The sequence below is a fragment of the Electrona antarctica genome, assembly GCF_951216825.1.
Source record: "Electrona antarctica genome assembly, contig: scaffold_39, whole genome shotgun sequence".
Taxonomy (NCBI): Eukaryota; Metazoa; Chordata; class Actinopteri; order Myctophiformes; family Myctophidae; genus Electrona; species Electrona antarctica.
In genome coordinates, this window is record NW_027637102.1 from 75,001 (window position 1) to 93,035 (window position 18,035).

The following is an 18,035-nucleotide window of genomic DNA, read 5'->3' on the forward strand; positions in this document are numbered from 1 at the left end:
CTCTATCACTCCCTGTCTCCTGTCAGCTTACTGTACTCTATCACTCCCTGTCAGCTTACTGTACTCTATCACTCCCTGTCAGCTTACTGTACTCTATCACTCCCTGTCTCCTGTCAGCTTACTGTACTCTATCACTCCCTGTCTCCTGTCAGCTTACTGTACTCTATCACTCCCTGTCTCCTGTCAGCTTACTGTACTCTATCACTCCCTGTCTCCTGTCAGCTTACTGTACTCTATCACTCCCTGTCTCCTGTCAGCTTACTGTACTCTATCACTCCCTGTCAGCTTACTGTACTCTATCACTCCCTGTCTCCTGTCAGCTTACTGTACTCTATCACTCCCTGTCTCCTGTCAGCTTACTGTACTCTATCACTCCCTGTCAGCTTACTGTACTCTATCACTCCCTGTCAGCTTACTGTACTCTATCACTCCCTGTCAGCTTACTGTACTCTATCACTCCCTGTCTCCTGTCAGCTTACTGTACTCTATCACTCCCTGTCTCCTGTCAGCTTACTGTACTCTATCACTCCCTGTCTCCTGTCAGCTTACTGTACTCAAATACAGGCCGAAAAGACCACAAAAATATATTAAAAAAAATAACATTTTAATGAATGATTGAAACAATTTTTTTTAAACATACTTGGGAGTTGTGTGTGTCTTTGCATACATCTGTGTGCCCCACTGTGCATGTGTTCATACTCGGGGTGTGTATGTGTGTGTGTGTGTGTGTGTGTGTGTGTGTGTGTGTGTGTGTGCGCGTGTGTGTAGCTCCGTGGGGGGTCCAGAGTCCTCGCCCGGCCAGTCTCCGTCTCCGTCTTCAACAGACCTGAAACCACAGTGGAGTCGCAGGTCGGTGTCTGTCTGTCTGTCTGTGTGGAGAGAAAGACAGGTTAGTGTCTGTCTGTCTGTCTGTGTGGTGAGACAGACTCCAATGCTCCATCTCAGCCCGTAGCACTAGCCTGGGCGACCTTGCAGTCGTATGCAAAGGATACAATATGTAATTTAGAATTAGATAATAATAATAATAATAAAACTTTATTTGTATAGCTCCTTTCATGACATGAAATGCAGCTCAAAGTGCTTTACAGAGGAATGGAGAAGAAAAGAGAAGAAAAGCAAGGCATAAACATTAAAAAACAAGAGCAGTAATGCAATACAGTGAGGACATGAATAACAAAAATGTAAAGATCAATTCAAAGCAAGAGTGTAGAAGTGGGTCTTGAGCTGTGCTTTAAAAATGTCTACAGAGGCTGCCTGTCGAAGGTACAGTGGGAGTTTGTTCCACGCCGTTGGCCCGTAGAAGCAAAAAGCTGCTTCCCCGTATTTTTTAGTTGCCATTTTCTTAGGCAAAGCGAGCAGGCCAGCAGTGCAAGACCTTAGGGGGCAGTTTGGGACATATTTAGGCAGGCAGTCATGTAGGTAGGAAGGTTTGGGACATATTTAGGCAGGCAGTCATGTAGGTAGGAAGGTTTGGGACATATTTAGGCAGGCAGTCATGTAGGTAGGAAGGTTTGGGACATATTTAGGCAGGCAGTCATGTAGGTAGGAAGGTTTGGGACATATTTAGGCAGGCAGTCATGTAGGTAGGAAGGCTTGGGACATATTTAGGCAGGCAGTCATGTAGGTAGGAAGGTTTGGGACATATTTAGGCAGGCAGTCATGTAGGTAGGAAGGTTTGGGACATATTTAGGCAGGCAGTCATGTAGGTAGGAAGGTGCGAGACCATTGAGAGCTTTATAAACAAGTAAAATAATTTTAAAATCAATCCTAAAAACAACCAGAAGCCAGTGCAGTGAAGCCAAAACTGGAGTAATATGTTCTCTCATCTTAGTTCTAGTTAAAACTCTGGCTGCTGCATTTTGGACAAGTTGTAATCTGTCAGTTGATTTCTTAGGCAATCCAGAAAAAAGTGCAAGTGCAATCAAGCCGAGAAAAAACAAAGGTGTGGATTAGCGTTTTTGCATCGTCCAATGACAAATAGGCTCTGATTCGTGCAATATTTCTAAGGTGAAAAAAAGCAATCTTGGTAACATGATTAATGTGTGAATTAAAATTCAATTCAGAATCAATAATGACCCCCAAATTATTTACTGTACTGTTACTTTCTGTACTGTACTGTTTGGCATGTTCTGTAGATAGACTGATGATCTGGTATTCTATAGTGTTTACTGTTGTACTGGTTACCTGGTTCCTGGTTTACTGATGATCTGGTATTCTATAGTGTTTACTGTTGTACTGGTTACCTGGTTCCTGGTTTACTGATGATCTGGTATTCTATAGTGTTTACTGTTGTACTGGTTACCTGGTTCCTGGTTTACTGATGATCTGGTATTCTATAGTGTTTACTGTTGTACTGGTTACCTGGTTCCTGGTTTACTGATGATCTGGTATTCTATAGTGTTTACTGTTGTACTGGTTACCTGGTTCCTGGTTTACTGATGATCTGGTATTCTATAGTGTTTACTGTTGTACTGGTTACCTGGTTCCTGGTTTACTGATGATCTGGTATTCTATAGTGTTTACTGTTGTTCTGGTTACCTGGTTCCTGGTTTACTGATGATCTGGTATTCTATAGTGTTTACTGTTGTACTGGTTACCTGGTTCCTGGTTTACTGATGATCTGGTATTCTATAGTGTTTACTGTTGTACTGGTTACCTGGTTCCTGGTTTATTTATGATCTGGTATTCTATAGTGTTTACTGTTGTACTGTTTACCTGGTTCCTGGTTTACTGATGATCTGGTAATCTATAGTGTTTACTGTTGTACTGGTTACCTGGTTCCTGGTTTACTGATGATTCTAGATGACTATTTCTATGTTTATATATTCTATGTTTATTTATTTCTATGTTTATATAGGCTATTCCAGAGCCATCTAATAGAAGAGTTACGACATTGAGGGGGCAGAAACTGAGCTCTCGAGCGCTGTTCATGCAGCTGAACTGAGACAAGCTGGAGTTAGAAATACATTGTTTTCAACGAGGGCGGCGCAAATCAGAGCTATTTTAAGCATGTGTGCAACATGACAACTGTTTTAAAGTATTGTACAGTGACAACTAAAGTCTCTGTAATGTTTATGTTGTACTATTACTACAAAACAATCTAAAATAAAGGGATTTAAGATGCTGGGCTGCCTGGGTCCAATGCATTTCTGCCTACTTCCGGTCCAGGACCTATTCTCTTTATTCAGACCGCAGCCATCTTGCCAGCAAGGTGATACCTAGGTGACACTTCCCATAGACAGCCCATTCATCCAAACAGAAAAGTCCTCTCTAATTATATTAAACAACATCAAAATCACCAACATTGCAGCTGTACGGAAAGCTTGAATTATCCTCTTGCAATCTGTAAAGTGTTTGTTTCATAAAAATCCACCGTAGACATTTTATGAGCTACTTCCTGTCAAGAAATTCCTTGCAGATTATTTTTTTCGAAGTGCTGGAGTTTGGAAGCGCTCGTTGACTATCACTCAACAGCCCAGGCGTACCACCTGTTTTGAATGTGCACATAATGCAGGAGGTTGCTTTACTGATAACGAGCGCTTCCAAACTCTGATACTTAGAAAATAATCAACTGCAAGGAATTTCTTGACAGGAAGTAGCTCATAAAATGACTACGGTGGATTTTTATTAAACACATACTTTACAGCCCAGCTCCTAATCCAGACAACAGTCTTGTCAAAACTTGACTATTGCAACTCCCTCCTTACTGGCCTACCGGCATGTGCACTTAAGCCTCTCCAACTGATCCAAAATGCCGCAGCTCGCTTGGTCTTCAACCAGCCAAAATTCTCACACGTCACCCCCCTTCTCCGCTCCCTCCATTGGCTCCCGGTCGCTGCCCGCACAGAATACAAAACTCTGATGCTGGCATTCAAAGCAACCAAAGGCATGGCGTTTGGGACGCTCCACACGTCCCAAACTCTTCTCCCTTCTGGCTCCAAAACTATGGAATGCACTTCCCATCACAGTCAGAACTGCAGCCTCACTCCCAATCTTCCACCGTAGTCTGAAAACCCACCTCTTCAGACTCCACCATGGCCCGTAGCACTTGCCCTAGCCCCTTAGATAGCACATTATGTAGACTTAGATAGTATTTTAAACAGACTTATAGCTTGTTACGTAGACAGCTCTAGAATTGCACTTTATGTAGTCATAGCACTTTATAGTACACATGTATAATATATTATATAGTATAGTATGTATAGTTTACATAGATACTCCACTGTTACGTTCTTAGTTTACGCATGATTCATGATAACTACTTTTTATATATGTGATGTATGCCATGCTTTTGTTATTGCTTAATGTAAGTCGCTCTGGATTAAGAGCGTCTGCTAAATGCCTAAATTGTAAATTTACAGATAGAGGATTATTCAAGCTTTCCCTACAGCTGCAATGTTGGTGAATTTGACTGTGTTTAATATAATTAGAGAGGACATTTTGGATGAATGGGCTGTCTGTGGGAAGTGTCACCTAGGTAGCACCTTGCTGGCAAGATGGCAGCCGTGTGAATATCATCAATTGTCCCCACGCTCAATAGAAGTCTATGTAGGAGAGCCTCCATTGGACTGAAGCCTATAGAAGTCTATGTAGGAGAGCCTCCATTGGACTGAAGCCAATAGAAGTCTATGTAGGAGCGCCTCCATTGGACTGAAGCCAATAGAAGTCTATGTAGGAGAGCCTCCATTGGACTGAAGCCTATAGAAGTCTATGTAGGAGAGCCTCCATTGGACTGAAGCCAATAGAAGTCTATGTAGGAGAGCCTCCATTGGACTGAAGCCAATAGAAGTCTATGTAGGAGAGCCTCCATTGGACTGAAGCCTATAGAAGTCTATGTAGGAGAGCCTCCATTGGACTGAAGCCAATAGAAGTCTATGTAGGAGAGCCTCCATTGGACTGAAGCCAATAGAAGTCTATGTAGGAGAGCCTCCATTGGACTGAAGCCAATAGAAGTCTATGTAGGAGAGCCTCCATTGGACTGAAGCCAATAGAAGTCTATGTAGGAGAGCCTCCATTGGACTGAAGCCAATAGAAGTCTATAGGAGAGCCTCCATTGGACTGAAGCCTATAGAAGTCTATGTAGGAGAGCCTCCATTGGACTGAAGCCTATATAAGTCTATGTAGGAGAGCCTCCATTGGACTGAAGCCAATAGAAGTCTATGTAGGAGAGCCTCCATTGGACTGAAGCCAATAGAAGTCTATGTAGGAGAGCCTCCATTGGACTGAAGCCAATAGAAGTCTATGTAGGAGAGCCTCCATTGGACTGAAGCCAATAGAAGTCTATGTAGGAGAGCCTCCATTGGACTGAAGCCAATAGAAGTCTATGTAGGAGAGCCTCCATTGGACTGAAGCCTATAGAAGTCTATGTAGGAGAGCCTCCATTGGACTGAAGCCAATAGAAGTCTATGTAGGAGAGCCTCCATTACAATTTACAATTTAGGCATTTAGCAGACGCTCTTAATCCAGAGCGACTTACATTAAGCAATAACAAAAAGCATGGCATACATCACATGTATAAAAAGTAGTTATCATGAATCATGCGTAAACTAAGAACGTAACAGTGGAGTATCTATGTAAACTATACATACTATATAATATATTATACATGTGTACTATAAAGTGCTATGACTACATGAAGTGCAATTCTAGAGCTGTCTACGTAACAAGCTATAAGTCTGTTTAAAATACTATCTAAGTCTACATAATGTGCTATCTAAGGGGCTAGGCTCCATTGGACTGAAGCCTATAGAAGTCTATGTAGGAGAGCCTCCATTGGACTGAAGCCAATAGAAGTCTATGTAGGAGAGCCTCCATTGGACTGAAGCCAATAGAAGTCTATGTAGGAGAGCCTCCATTGGACTGAAGCCAATAGAAGTCTATGTAGGAGAGCCTCCATTGGACTGAAGCCTATAGAAGTCTATGTAGGAGAGCCTCCATTGGACTGAAGCCAATAGAAGTCTATGTAGGAGAGCCTCCATTGGACTGAAGCCAATAGAAGTCTATGTAGGAGAGCCTCCATTGGACTGAAGCCAATAGAAGTCTATGTAGGAGAGCCTCCATTGGACTGAAGCCTATAGAAGTCTATGTCGGAGAGCCTCCATTGGAGGAGGGAGATGGGGGAGGAGCCTCCATTGGACTGAAGCCCCATGAAGTGAACGCAGTTTGCGTAACTCTGTCTATATCTAAGGCTCTGGGCTATTCTACCTGAAAATACACAAGACTGATATAATATAATATAGACATATATTATATCTCCATGTATAGGCGTTGCTTCCTGTGGTGCTGAGGCGTTCCCTGCAGACCAGCGCCCCCTGCAGGGACATAGACACGGCGGCCAAGTTCATCGGCGCTGGCGCCGCCACAGTGGGCGTGGCCGGCTCTGGAGCCGGCATCGGAACGGTGTTCGGAAGTCTCATCATCGGCTACGCCAGGTACGGACGCACACACCGCCACGCATGCACACACACACACACACACACACACACACACACACACACAGCAAACACACAGAATAAATAATAAAACATAACTCGTGTTTAGCAGGGAAAGACACTAACAATTGTGACTCTTTTTGATACAGTGACAGTCATGGCGGCAAGACAGGAGAGGAGAAACTGTTTTTATGCAAAATTAGTTAATATCACAGGCAGACTCTTCACATACTAGAGCATGTCTGAAATAAGTGTCAGAGCTGAAATGCACATGTAAATATGAAATAAATGCTTAACCCTGTAAGACCCAGCGATGCTTCTCGGTAACATTTTTATTTTAATTAATCACTTAACTCTTTTTTTTTTTTTATTATTCTTTTTTCACCTAAACATCATCATTGATGTTCATTGTTTAGTCGCTAGGTGTAATGTTGGAGACCACAGAAGACATGTAAATATGAAATAAATGCTTAAACATGTAGCTAGGTGTAATGTTAGAGTCCACAGAAGACATGTAAATATGAAATAAATGCTTAAACATGTAGCTAGGTGTAATGTTAGAGTCCACAGAAGACATGTAAATATGAAATAAATGCTTAAACATGTAGCTAGGTGTAATGTTAGAGTCCACAGAAGACATGTAAATATGAAATAAATGCTTAAACATGTAGCTAGGTGTAATGTTAGAGACCACAGAAGACATGTAAATATGAAATAAATGCTTAAACATGTAGCTAGGTGTAATGTTAGAGTCCACAGAAGACATGTAAATATGAAATAAATGCTTAAACATGTAGCTAGGTGTAATGTTAGAGACCACAGAAGACATGTAAATATGAAATAAATGCTTAAACATGTAGCTAGGTGTAATGTTAGAGACCACAGAAGACATGTAAATATGAAATAAATGATTAAACATGTAGCTAGGTGTAATGTTAGAGTCCACAGAAGACATGTAAATATGAAATAAATGCTTAAACATGTAGCTAGGTGTGATGTTAGAGACCACAGAAGACTGTAAATATGAAATAAATGCTTAAACATGTAGCTAGGTGTAATGTTAGAGTCCACAGAAGACATGTAAATATGAAATAAATGCTTAAACATGTAGCATAGGTGTAATGTTAGAGTCCACAGAAGACATGTAAATATGAAATAAATGCTTAAACATGTAGCTAGGTGTAATGTTAGAGTCCACAGAAGACATGTAAATATGAAATAAATGCTTAAACATGTAGCTAGGTGTAATGTTAGAGGCCACAGAAGACATGTAAATATGAAATAAATGCTTAAACATGTAGCTAGGTGTAATGTTAGTCTACAGAAGACATGTAAATATGAAATAAATGCTTAAACATGTAGCTAGGTGTAATGTTAGAGACCACAGAAGACATGTAAATATGAAATAAATGCTTAAACATGTAGCTAGGTGTAATGTTAGAGACCACAAGACATGTAAATATGAAATAAATGCTTAAACATGTAGCTAGGTGTAATGTTAGAGACCACAGAAGTGAACCTTTCAAGCCTGTTTTCTCAACTCGCTGTTTCTCTGCAAGACATTACTCTATAAGCCATATCTACAAAACTGGTGGGTAAAACTGAAAAATTCAGTGACTTAGCCTCGCTCAGAACCGGTCATGATTTAGTCGGGGAAACTCGGGTTCATCAAACAGATCAAGTTTCAATTCTCTGATTTAAGAAACTGAATGCATTTCCCTGCAGTTTGAACAAAACCAACAGCCTCTGAAACTGGGGTTTCCAACTTGACCGACACGTGAAAGCGAGGAGCCAGCAGTAGTTTACAGTTATCCATATCATTGCTGTCGGCAGGAAACCTCATAACTCCATATTTGAGATTTGTAATTCTTTGGCATAAATCAGTGCTATTGAACACCCTTTACGTCTGTGTGTTGTTTCATAAATCAGTGCTATTGAACACCCTTTACGTCTGTGTGTTGTTTCATAAATCAGTGCTATTGAACACCCTTTACGTCTGTGTGTTGTTTCATAAATCAGTGCTATTGAACACCCTTTACGTCTGTGTGTTGTTTCATAAATCAGTGCTACTGAACACCCTTTACGTCTGTGTGTTGTTTCATAAATCAGTGCTATTGAACACCCTTTACGTCTGTGTGTTTCATAAATCAGTGCTATTGAACACCCTTTACGTCTGTGTGTTGTTTAGAAAATATTGAACCAATGGAAAGTAGTAAAAGGTGCTTTGGACAAAACCTCTTAACACTCCCAACGCGGATCGCGTATCAATACGTTATCAATTAATCAAACGTCGGGTGCGGATCACGTATCAATACGTTTCAATCACTTTTTTATAGCATACTTTCATTCATCTTTTTACCCACCCGGACAATGAAGAACCATCGCCCTATCATTGCTGCTTAGTCCAGCTCACGTGATCAGAAAAAAAAACAAAAAAACAAAAACCCCCTCCCCTCCTGAAAACAGGAGGGCGGGCCGCTTTACGTGTAGAAGCCAGTGTAATGGCTGCGCCCATGCCGATCTAGTCTGTGTTTGAAAAGAATCACATTTCACCTAACCTCGCCTCACCAGGCTTTCCACCTCGGACATTTGATTCCCCCCTCCCCTCCTGTTTCTCCAGGAGGAGGATCGAGGGGCCGCCACGACAAGACAGTGTTCCGTTGGTGGATCACGTATCGCCATGCAGAGCCGTCATAATCGGAGATCGCTCAGACGTGTGATTGTAACGCTTTTTTATTCATTATAATTGTAGTGATAAGACCGCAATGAACGCGTCGGGGACGTAATCGACCCGGGTGTAATGTATAACGAACTTTTCCGCGACCTAAACCGTGGTGTTGTCATCTGTGGAAGTCATTTTTTCCTTCTCGTCGACATCACAGCCGGGTGACGCTTTTTTTCCCCTCCATCGCCCCCAAGCTGCATGCCCATAGCCTGGCTTGGCCAGCCTCATAGCGGGGATTCACTGAAGATTCTTCCCCGGAGGAAACATCAGTGAACCCTCGCTATGAGTCTGGCCGTGCCAGGCTAGCATGCCCAGGCATGTTCCCCTACACTAGCTTGAAAAACAAAATCAGCTGATGACAACGCCTCACCGTTATACTATAGTTCTGAACCGAACGGTGGAATGGGACTTTTTATAGCCGTACGGATCAAGACTTTTGCTGCCCAATGTGCCCATGACCCCCCCCCCCCCCCCCCCCAATGTTACTGCGATCAAAACAATGAAAGCAGTGAGATAGATTAGGCGAGGCGGCAATCATCATCATCATCAAAAAGAAAGCATAGTTATGAAGGTTTATAGTCAGACATTGACAGGCAGATATAACAATAAACACAATAAATATGCTATACATCCTATACATCGAATGAAAGCCCTGAATGTGTACTTTTACGAGGAAAAGAGTAAACATTGATCCCATGTACAGTTTGTACATGGGATGGCATAAATTGGATACTGGGTGGATGCACATTGCGCCCACCAGATATAACTGCAGAGAAGACATGGACCCGAACTCAATATTCACAAAATAAGGCCTATAGCGACATATAAATACTATATACCGTATGAAACAGAAGACTCTCTGCTTTCATAAGGAAAAAAATTGTACTGTAATAATAAAAAAATCACACCCCTGTGAAGTGAGCAGTGCAACTCTACTTCTCTACTTATTCACTACAGCTCGCTATATACGGACTGAGACAGAAAGTCATGTAAAGCTTTTATTTACAGTTTGGTCTGTAAACTTCTACTGTAATAATAAAAATCACACCCCTGTGAAGTGAGCGGTCAAACTCTGTTCTCTACAGCTCGCTATATACGGACTGAGACAGAAAGTCATGTAAACCTTTTATTTACAGTTTGGTCTGTAAACTTCTACTGTAATAATAAAAATCACACCCCTGTGAAGTGAGCGGTGCAACTGTTCTCTACAGTTGCGCGGTGCAATGGTAGAGAACAGTTGCACCGCTCACTTCACAGGGGTGTGATTTTTATTATTACAGTAGAAGTTTACAGACCAAACTGTAAATAAAAGGTTTACATGACTTTCTGCCTCAGTCCGTATATAGCGAGCTGTAGAGAACAGAGTTTGACCGCTCACTTCACAGGGGTGTGATTTTTATTATTACAGTAGAAGTTTACAGACCAAACTGTAAATAAAAGCTTTACATGACTTTCTGTCTCAGTCCGTATATAGCGAGCTGTAGTGAATAAGTAGAGAAGTAGAGTTGCACTGCTCACTTCACAGGGGTGTGATTTTTTTATTATTACAGTACAATTTTTTTCCTTATGAAAGCAGAGAGTCTTCTGTTTCATACGGTATATAGTATTTATATGTCGCTATAGGCCTTATTTTGTGAATATTGAGGAGTTCACGTCCATGTCTTCTCTGAAGTTATCTGGTGGGCACAAGCTGCATTCAATAACCAATTACTGTCTAACTGTAGATGGGATCAATGTTTACTGTTTTCCTCGTAAAAGTACACATTCAGGGCTTTCATTCGGTGTATAGGATGTATAGGATATTTATTGGGTTCAATTTTATATCTGCCTGTCAATGTCTCTGACTTTAAACCATCCATAACTCTGCTCGCTGTTCAAGATAACCACTTCCAGGCAAATGCAGGTGTTGCAAAAAGGTCAATATCTCCAGAATGGAACATGGTAAAATCAAAATGTATTTTTTTAATTGAAGTGGACAAGTTCAGCTTTCTTTTGATGTAGGCGTGTGATTCTCGCTATAAGAGAACATTTTACTGTGGGCCCCCGAACAAGGCCTTTGTGCAATGTTAAATGGCAGCAACATCCAAATAGGCCTGTTGAGATCTTCCAGCAATCAAAGTGTTAACTCCATTGGACCCTCAAAATGTCTGCTAAAGCAGCCAACTCCACCACCTCTCCCCCTCTCATGGAAGTAATTGACAACATATAAAGTTACAACACCAACTTTGATGAGGCTGTATTGCTTTGTTTTTAAAAATATAAGGTTTTCTTAATTTCCTGAAAAATGTATATTTTTAATTTCCTGAAACATATTTGGTAGTTCTGAGGTTTCCTCCCGACAGCAGAGATATAGCATGAGGTTATAGTTCTGAGGTTTCCTCCCGACAGCAGAGATGTAGCACTTCAACCTGTTGTTTCCTCCCGACAGCAGAGATATAGCACTTCAACCTGTTGTGTTTCCTCCCGACAGCAGAGATATAGCACTTCAACCTGTTGTTTCCTCCCGACAGCAGAGATATAGCACTTCAACCTGTTGTTTCCTCCCGACAGCAGAGATATAGCACTTCAACCTGTTGTTTCCTCCCGACAGCAGAGATATAGCACTTCAACCTGTTGTTTCCTCCCGACAGCAGAGATATAGCACTTCAACCTGTTGTTTCCTCCCGACAGCAGAGATATAGCACTTCAACCTGTTGTGTTTCCTCCCGACAGCAGAGATGTAGCACTTCAACCTGTTGTGTTTCCTCCCGACAGCAGAGATGTAGCACTTCAACCTGTTGTGTTTCCTCCCGACAGCAGAGATGTAGCACTTCAACCTGTTGTGTTTCCTCCCGACAGCAGAGATGTAGCACTTCAACCTGTTGTGTTTCCTCCCGACAGCAGAGATGTAGCACTTCAACCTGTTGTGTTTCCTCCCGACAGCAGAGATGTAGCACTTCAACCTGTTGTGTTGTAACTTTTATATAAGCTAAAGACTAGTCATGCCCTTTAACCCGTTCTGGGCGGGAACCCCTTTTGGTTTATGTTATAAATGGTAAATGGTGCATTTATATAGTGCCTTTATCCAAGGCACTTTACATAGATTGTGCATTACATTCACCCATTCATACACACATTCATACACCGGTGGCGGCGGAAACCATGCAAGGCACCAACCAGCACATCGGGAGCAATTAGGGGTTCAGAGTCTTGCTCAAGGACACTTCGACACTAACTCTGGGGGAGCCCGGGTTCGAACTGGCAACCTTGGCGGTTACCATCCGGAAGCTCTACCCCTGTTATACTTTAGCTATTGAAAAATAGCGGATCTGCTATTTTTGAAAAATCGTGAAAATGTGCCTGTAATGGTGGTTTGACCCCCTGTGCCAACCAAACGCCCACACTCTCTCTCTGTGTGTGTGTGTGTGTGTGTGTGTGTGTGTGTGTGTGTGTGTGTGTGTGTGTGTGTGTGTGTGTGTGTGTGTGTGTGTGTGTGTGTGTGTGTGTGTGTGTGTGTGTGTGTGTGTGTGTGTGTGTGTGTGTGTGTGTGTGTGTGTGTGTGTGTGTGTGTTATGTCTGTCGCCCCATGCAGGAACCCGTCCCTAAAGCAGCAGCTGTTCTCCTATGCCATCCTGGGCTTTGCTCTGTCGGAGGCCATGGGACTGTTCTGTCTGATGGTGGCCTTCCTCATCCTGTTCGCCATGTAGAGCCTCCCCCACCATGGGACTGTTCTGTCTGATGGTGGTCCATGTAGAGCCTCCCCCACCATGGGACTGTTCTGTCTGATGGTGTTCCATGTAGAGCCTCCCCCACCATGGGACTCCTCCGCCACCTCCTCCACCTTTCATCTTCTACTCCACCTTCGGTCTGACTCTCTAGCCCAACTCCAACAGCCCCAGAATCTCGGCCACTCGCTCCCTCACTCAACACTTTCGACGGTCACCGAAAATACGTGACCGTCTTGTGGACTTCACACAACTCTTACATGGATGTCTTTAAATGCGTAGAGCCTGAATACGGCTGGATTGAACTTCACGTTCGGACACTGACGTTATGCGATTGTCTAAATACACGATTGTCACTTATTTCGGCAGGTCGACAATGTGAACGTAACAGCGCGAGAGGCAGAGGTTTTGAGCTTCTGTCTCTGGAGAGACGAGAGAGAGAGAGGTCTTCAGAACGGTGGGACTGTCAACCAGGCCATTCCAATTAAAACTGATAAAGGAATTATTGTATAAAATAACAAAGCATCTTCAACCTTAACAGAACACAGTACGTTCTCTGATGTAACTTCCTACCTGCTTTATTTTGTTCAGCTCTTTTTCTTGTTTTTGTCCGTCAAGTTCGTCATGTTTAAGAGAATAAGAGAAACCTCCCTTTTCAGTTTTCTGTCTGAAATAATAAACGGTTGGATAACTAAATCTAAACAACACATTGTCTTGGTTTGTTACTGTGGTGTGATCTAATTTTTTTTTTTACTTTTTATGATTCAAATTAAAAGTTTAAAAAAAGGTTCTTGAAGACTAATACGCCGAGTTGTCTGTACACAGATTTAAAACAATAAATAAAGACAGGTGGATCCCGGCATGAATGGTATAACGTAGAGGTTTCACCAGGTCTAAATGGACTGAAAGGAGGCCTCAGGTCTTCAGATGACGTGTGGAAAGCTGAAGGAGGTTTCAGGTCTTCAGATGACGTGTGGAAAGCTGAAGGAGGTTTCAGGTCTTCAGATGACGTGTGGAAAGCTGAAGGAGGTTTCAGGTCTTCAGATGACGTGTGGAAAGCTGAAGGAGGTTTCAGGTCTTCAGATGACGTGTGGAAAGCTGAAGGAGGTTTCAGGTCTTCAGATGACGTGTGGAAAGCTGAAGGAGGTTTCAGGTCTTCAGATGACGTGTGGAAAGCTGAAGGAGGTTTCAGGTCTTCAGATGACGTGTGGAAAGCTGAAGGAGGTTTCAGGTCTTCAGATGACGTGTGGAAAGCTGAAGGAGGTTTCAGGTCTTCAGATGACGTGTGGAAAGCTGAAGGAGGTTTCAGGTCTTCAGATGACGTGTGGAAAGCTGAAGGAGGTTTCAGGTCTTCAGATGACGTGTGGAAAGCTGAAGGAGGTTTCAGGTCTTCAGATGACGTGTGGAAAGCTGAAGGAGGTTTCAGGTCTTCAGATGACGTGTGGAAAGCTGAAGGAGGTTTCAGGTCTTCAGATGACGTGTGGAAAGCTGAAGGAGGTTTTCACCCCAAGGTCTCTACAGAATGACCTGGCTTATTAATATTAATGCTGACCATCTCCCAGAACAGAGCCATGTCACCAAACATCAATGTTTGAATATTGTACTTAAATTACTGTATGCAATTTTTAATTTTGTTACATTTTCTTTACCACGAAGACCAGTCTGAAGACCAGACTGAATTTTAAGTAATAAGACTGTTGGCTTGTTGTAGTGTGGTACTTTCTCCAGGAAATGACTCTGTACTCCTTTGAAAGCTTTAGAAATCCAGTTTCTATATTTGTATCATTTCAAATGTTCTGATGCAAATGGACCTCAATGTAAACAAGACTTTAATAATGCTTTTCTGGGTTTTAGCAGAGCTTGTGTTGAACTGTGCTTTCTACAAACTGTTAATGACATTGTCACTTTTAGGCCAACACTTCCATCTTGTGGTTACTCAGAGTAATGACAGCCTTACGCGTTTCAGAGGTCTACAATAAATACGGTAGTAATACTACACAGTACATACTGCTGCAAATATGTACTAGCGGTCTGACTCTGCATTTGCTTGTGAACCTGCACTTTTGGCACACAGTAAGTGGAAACACACTCTGAAGTTTTTTCTACTTTTTCTTGCTTTATTACACTCCTTGGGCTAAATTAGGCCATATCCAGTTTACCAAATGTGCTGACCTCATCACGTTTGTGTGGCTGTTTTCCTCCCAAAGAGTGTTTTTTTTGTGCAAAACTAATGCTTGGAATGGATTCAGAATCATGCAATCACCCTAGTTTCATATGTCACATGCTACTTAAAGAATGATGAAATTTGGACTTTTTTGCCTTATATAGGATGTTATGGGTATGGTCACATATTATGCTAATAACTCAATTTTCCCACGGGAGTTGAATTTCAAACTTTTAGTACATGTTATTAGACACCTTTAGAAACACATTGGTGAAGAAATTTCTTGGTAACGATTTAGTTCCCAGATTTTCATAGATTTCTCTTACTATATCTGTTTGTCTTAATTGTCTTCTGTCTGTGTTTCTTAAACTGAACAAAGAGTAGGACTAATTGCAATCAATTGAGCGATCAATAACAGCCCTCTTGATCTCTTAGCTCCTCCTTCACTTTTGAAGAAAAACTGCACCTGCACTTTTGGCCCACAGTAAGTGGAAACACACTCCGGACGTTTTTTCTACTTTTTCTTCCTTTACACTTCTGAGCTTTCTTAGCTCCTGTCCTTTCCCCACACTTAGACCCTGACCCATGGCTGGTTGAACCTCCATCTTTATCCAACAAATCACACAGGCTCACTAATATAGCCTAGTGTCCAATCCAAACACATCCAGCGAAGGAGGCCGTCTCCTAGGGTTTTGTATCAACTTACTTCCTACTTCCTATTATTACTATTATTATGTTATTAGTTGTATTTATTATTATTATTACTCTATTATTATTATCTCTTATATCTGTTTATAATGTGCTTTCCCACCGTCCCTATAGAGCGTCGCAGTCCCGCCTCCTACCCTGGACCAGGAAATGAAACCCAATGCATTAATAAGTATTTATTTAAAGACAGTTACGCCGCGGACAAAGCCAACTGGAGTCGTGACAACTCATGACAACACAAACAATATTTTGGACCAAACAAATAATTACAAAGAAGAAAAACAACAAAAAAAGTGTTGTAACCTGCCGTTTTTTTCTTCTTTCTAATTATTTGTTTGGTCCAAAATATTGTTTGTGTTGTCATGAGTTGTCACGACTCGAGTTGGCTTTGTCCGCGGCGTAACCGTCTTTAAATAAATACTTTAAGAAATGTCTGAGAATAATGCATTGGGTTTCATTTCCTGGTCCCGGGTAGGAGGCGGGACTGCGACGCTCTATACTGTCCTCCTCATGTCGCCCTAGACACTACCTCTACCGTCACCGTGTCCCAGCTGAGGCTCCAAGAGGCCTGCAGTCACCGTGTCCCAGCTGAGGCTCCAAGAGGTCTGCAGTCACCGTGTCCCAGCTGAGGCTCCAAGAGGTCTGCAGTCACCGTGTCCCAGCTGAGGCTCCAAGAGGCCTGCAGTCACCGTGTCCCAGCTGAGGCTCCAAGAGGTCTGCAGTCACCGTGTCCCAGCTGAGGCTCCAAGAGGTCTGCAGTCACCGTGTCCCTGCTGAGGCTCCAAGAGGCCTGCAGTCACCGTGTCCCTGCTGAGGCTCCAAGAGGCCTGCAGTCACCGTGTCCCAGCTGAGGCTCCAAGAGGTCTGCAGTCACCGTGTCCCAGCTGAGGCTCCAAGAGGTCTGCAGTCACCGTGTCCCAGCTGAGGCTCCAAGAGGCCTGCAGTCACCGTGTCCCAGCTGAGGCTCCAAGAGGCCTGCAGTCACCGTGTCCCAGCCTTCTAGTGTGGTACGAGGTGTATTTCCGTAGGATTTTTTTGCTAAAAGTATTTGTTTTGCTTTTTTGGCTTTCATAGGGACCAAACTGTCAGAAAATGATGGGGTTCAAATGTTCCCGACCCCCACCCCTTATTTGGGGGGTTATATATTTTGGGACCACCCATAATAGTACGCCAGACAATTAATGTCCAATTTTCATAATATTAGGGTTGTTTTCTAGGTTTTTAAATATTCTGAGTTGATTTCTTACACTTTGAAAGTAGCCAGAATAATCTTTTCTGACTTTTGGTTGGGGTCTTTCTTCACCCGTGACCCCCCGGACTCATCTCAGTACTCATTACATTCCTCGCTCTGCTCCTGTTCCAGAACAATGTCAAATTAGATAATAATTTAAGCATTAAAAGTTTTTGTAGCTGGGCACTGATTACAAAAATGAGTAGTAGCTACATGGGGTCTTCCACAGGGGGTCCGGGACTAGTTTTTCCCATATTCTTGCACCCATGTATGTGTTTTGCAAGTATTTCGAATAGTATTAGAATATCTTGCGTTTATGTAAAGTACTTTGATAGTTTATTAGTATTCTACCATTATGGTTGACAGGTGTTACTGCAGGGAATAAAGGTATTGCAACTTCTCACTCTTGAATGTCCTCCCTAATAGTGTTGACACAGTCTCCACCATAGCATTTGCAGAGAGGAGTGCAAGGCAGGTTATTGTTTGAGAAAATTTCAGAGAAGTTGGAGCTGCAATGCATTCACAAGACACCAAGTCAAGTAACGGCAGGAGAACATCAGTGTCGGGTGACCAAACACATATGTCTCGCAAAGCACCATGAGCAACAGAGGCCCTTGATGAGGAATCAGGGTATTAGCCTCTTCATGTGTGTGCACCTTCTCAAAATCACGTCCCTTGATGAAGTTATATATGACAACCAGCGTGAAAGAGCTGTCCCTTGAGAAATACTCAAGCAGTCCCTGGCCTAACACACATGTCAGCTTCCTCTTGGTTGATGATGCAGATAGGAGTTCCTTGATGGACATGGTGAGCTTCATCTCTGGATGGATTTCATATTCTACAGATGAAGTTGCTCTCTTCTGTCGAGTCTTATTCTTTAAAGACTGATCCATGTACCGATCAAAGACAATGCGTCCATCATAGCCAGCCATCATCGTTTTTATGCGTTTGTTGAATGCATCCTGAAGATCTGCCAGCTTCAGCATGGTTGGTGTCTTCTTCATGCTCTGAAGCACACCCATGGCCTCAACTATCAGAACTTTGACAGGCTGTGGGATACCTGGAAGATCTT

At 42.5% G+C, this 18,035-nt stretch overlaps 1 protein-coding gene across 3 annotated transcripts in view; it reads left to right on the top strand.

Moving 5' to 3' along the window:
- atp5mc1 (ATP synthase membrane subunit c locus 1) overlaps positions 1-13,548 on the top strand; it is a 20,487-nt gene extending 6,939 nt beyond the window's left edge. For 2 of the 3 annotated variants that reach the window (XM_079531986.1, XM_079531987.1), the window contains exons 3-5: positions 769-849; positions 6,265-6,431; positions 12,728-13,548. In XM_079531986.1, coding sequence (XP_079388112.1) covers positions 769-849; positions 6,265-6,431; positions 12,728-12,842 — 363 coding nt within the window. In that variant the 3' untranslated portion in view covers positions 12,843-13,548. The remainder of the gene's footprint in view (positions 1-768; positions 850-6,264; positions 6,432-12,727) is intronic. The other variant, XR_013789477.1, reaches the window with a different exon arrangement.
- The last annotated feature ends 4,487 nt before the right edge of the window (positions 13,549-18,035 follow it).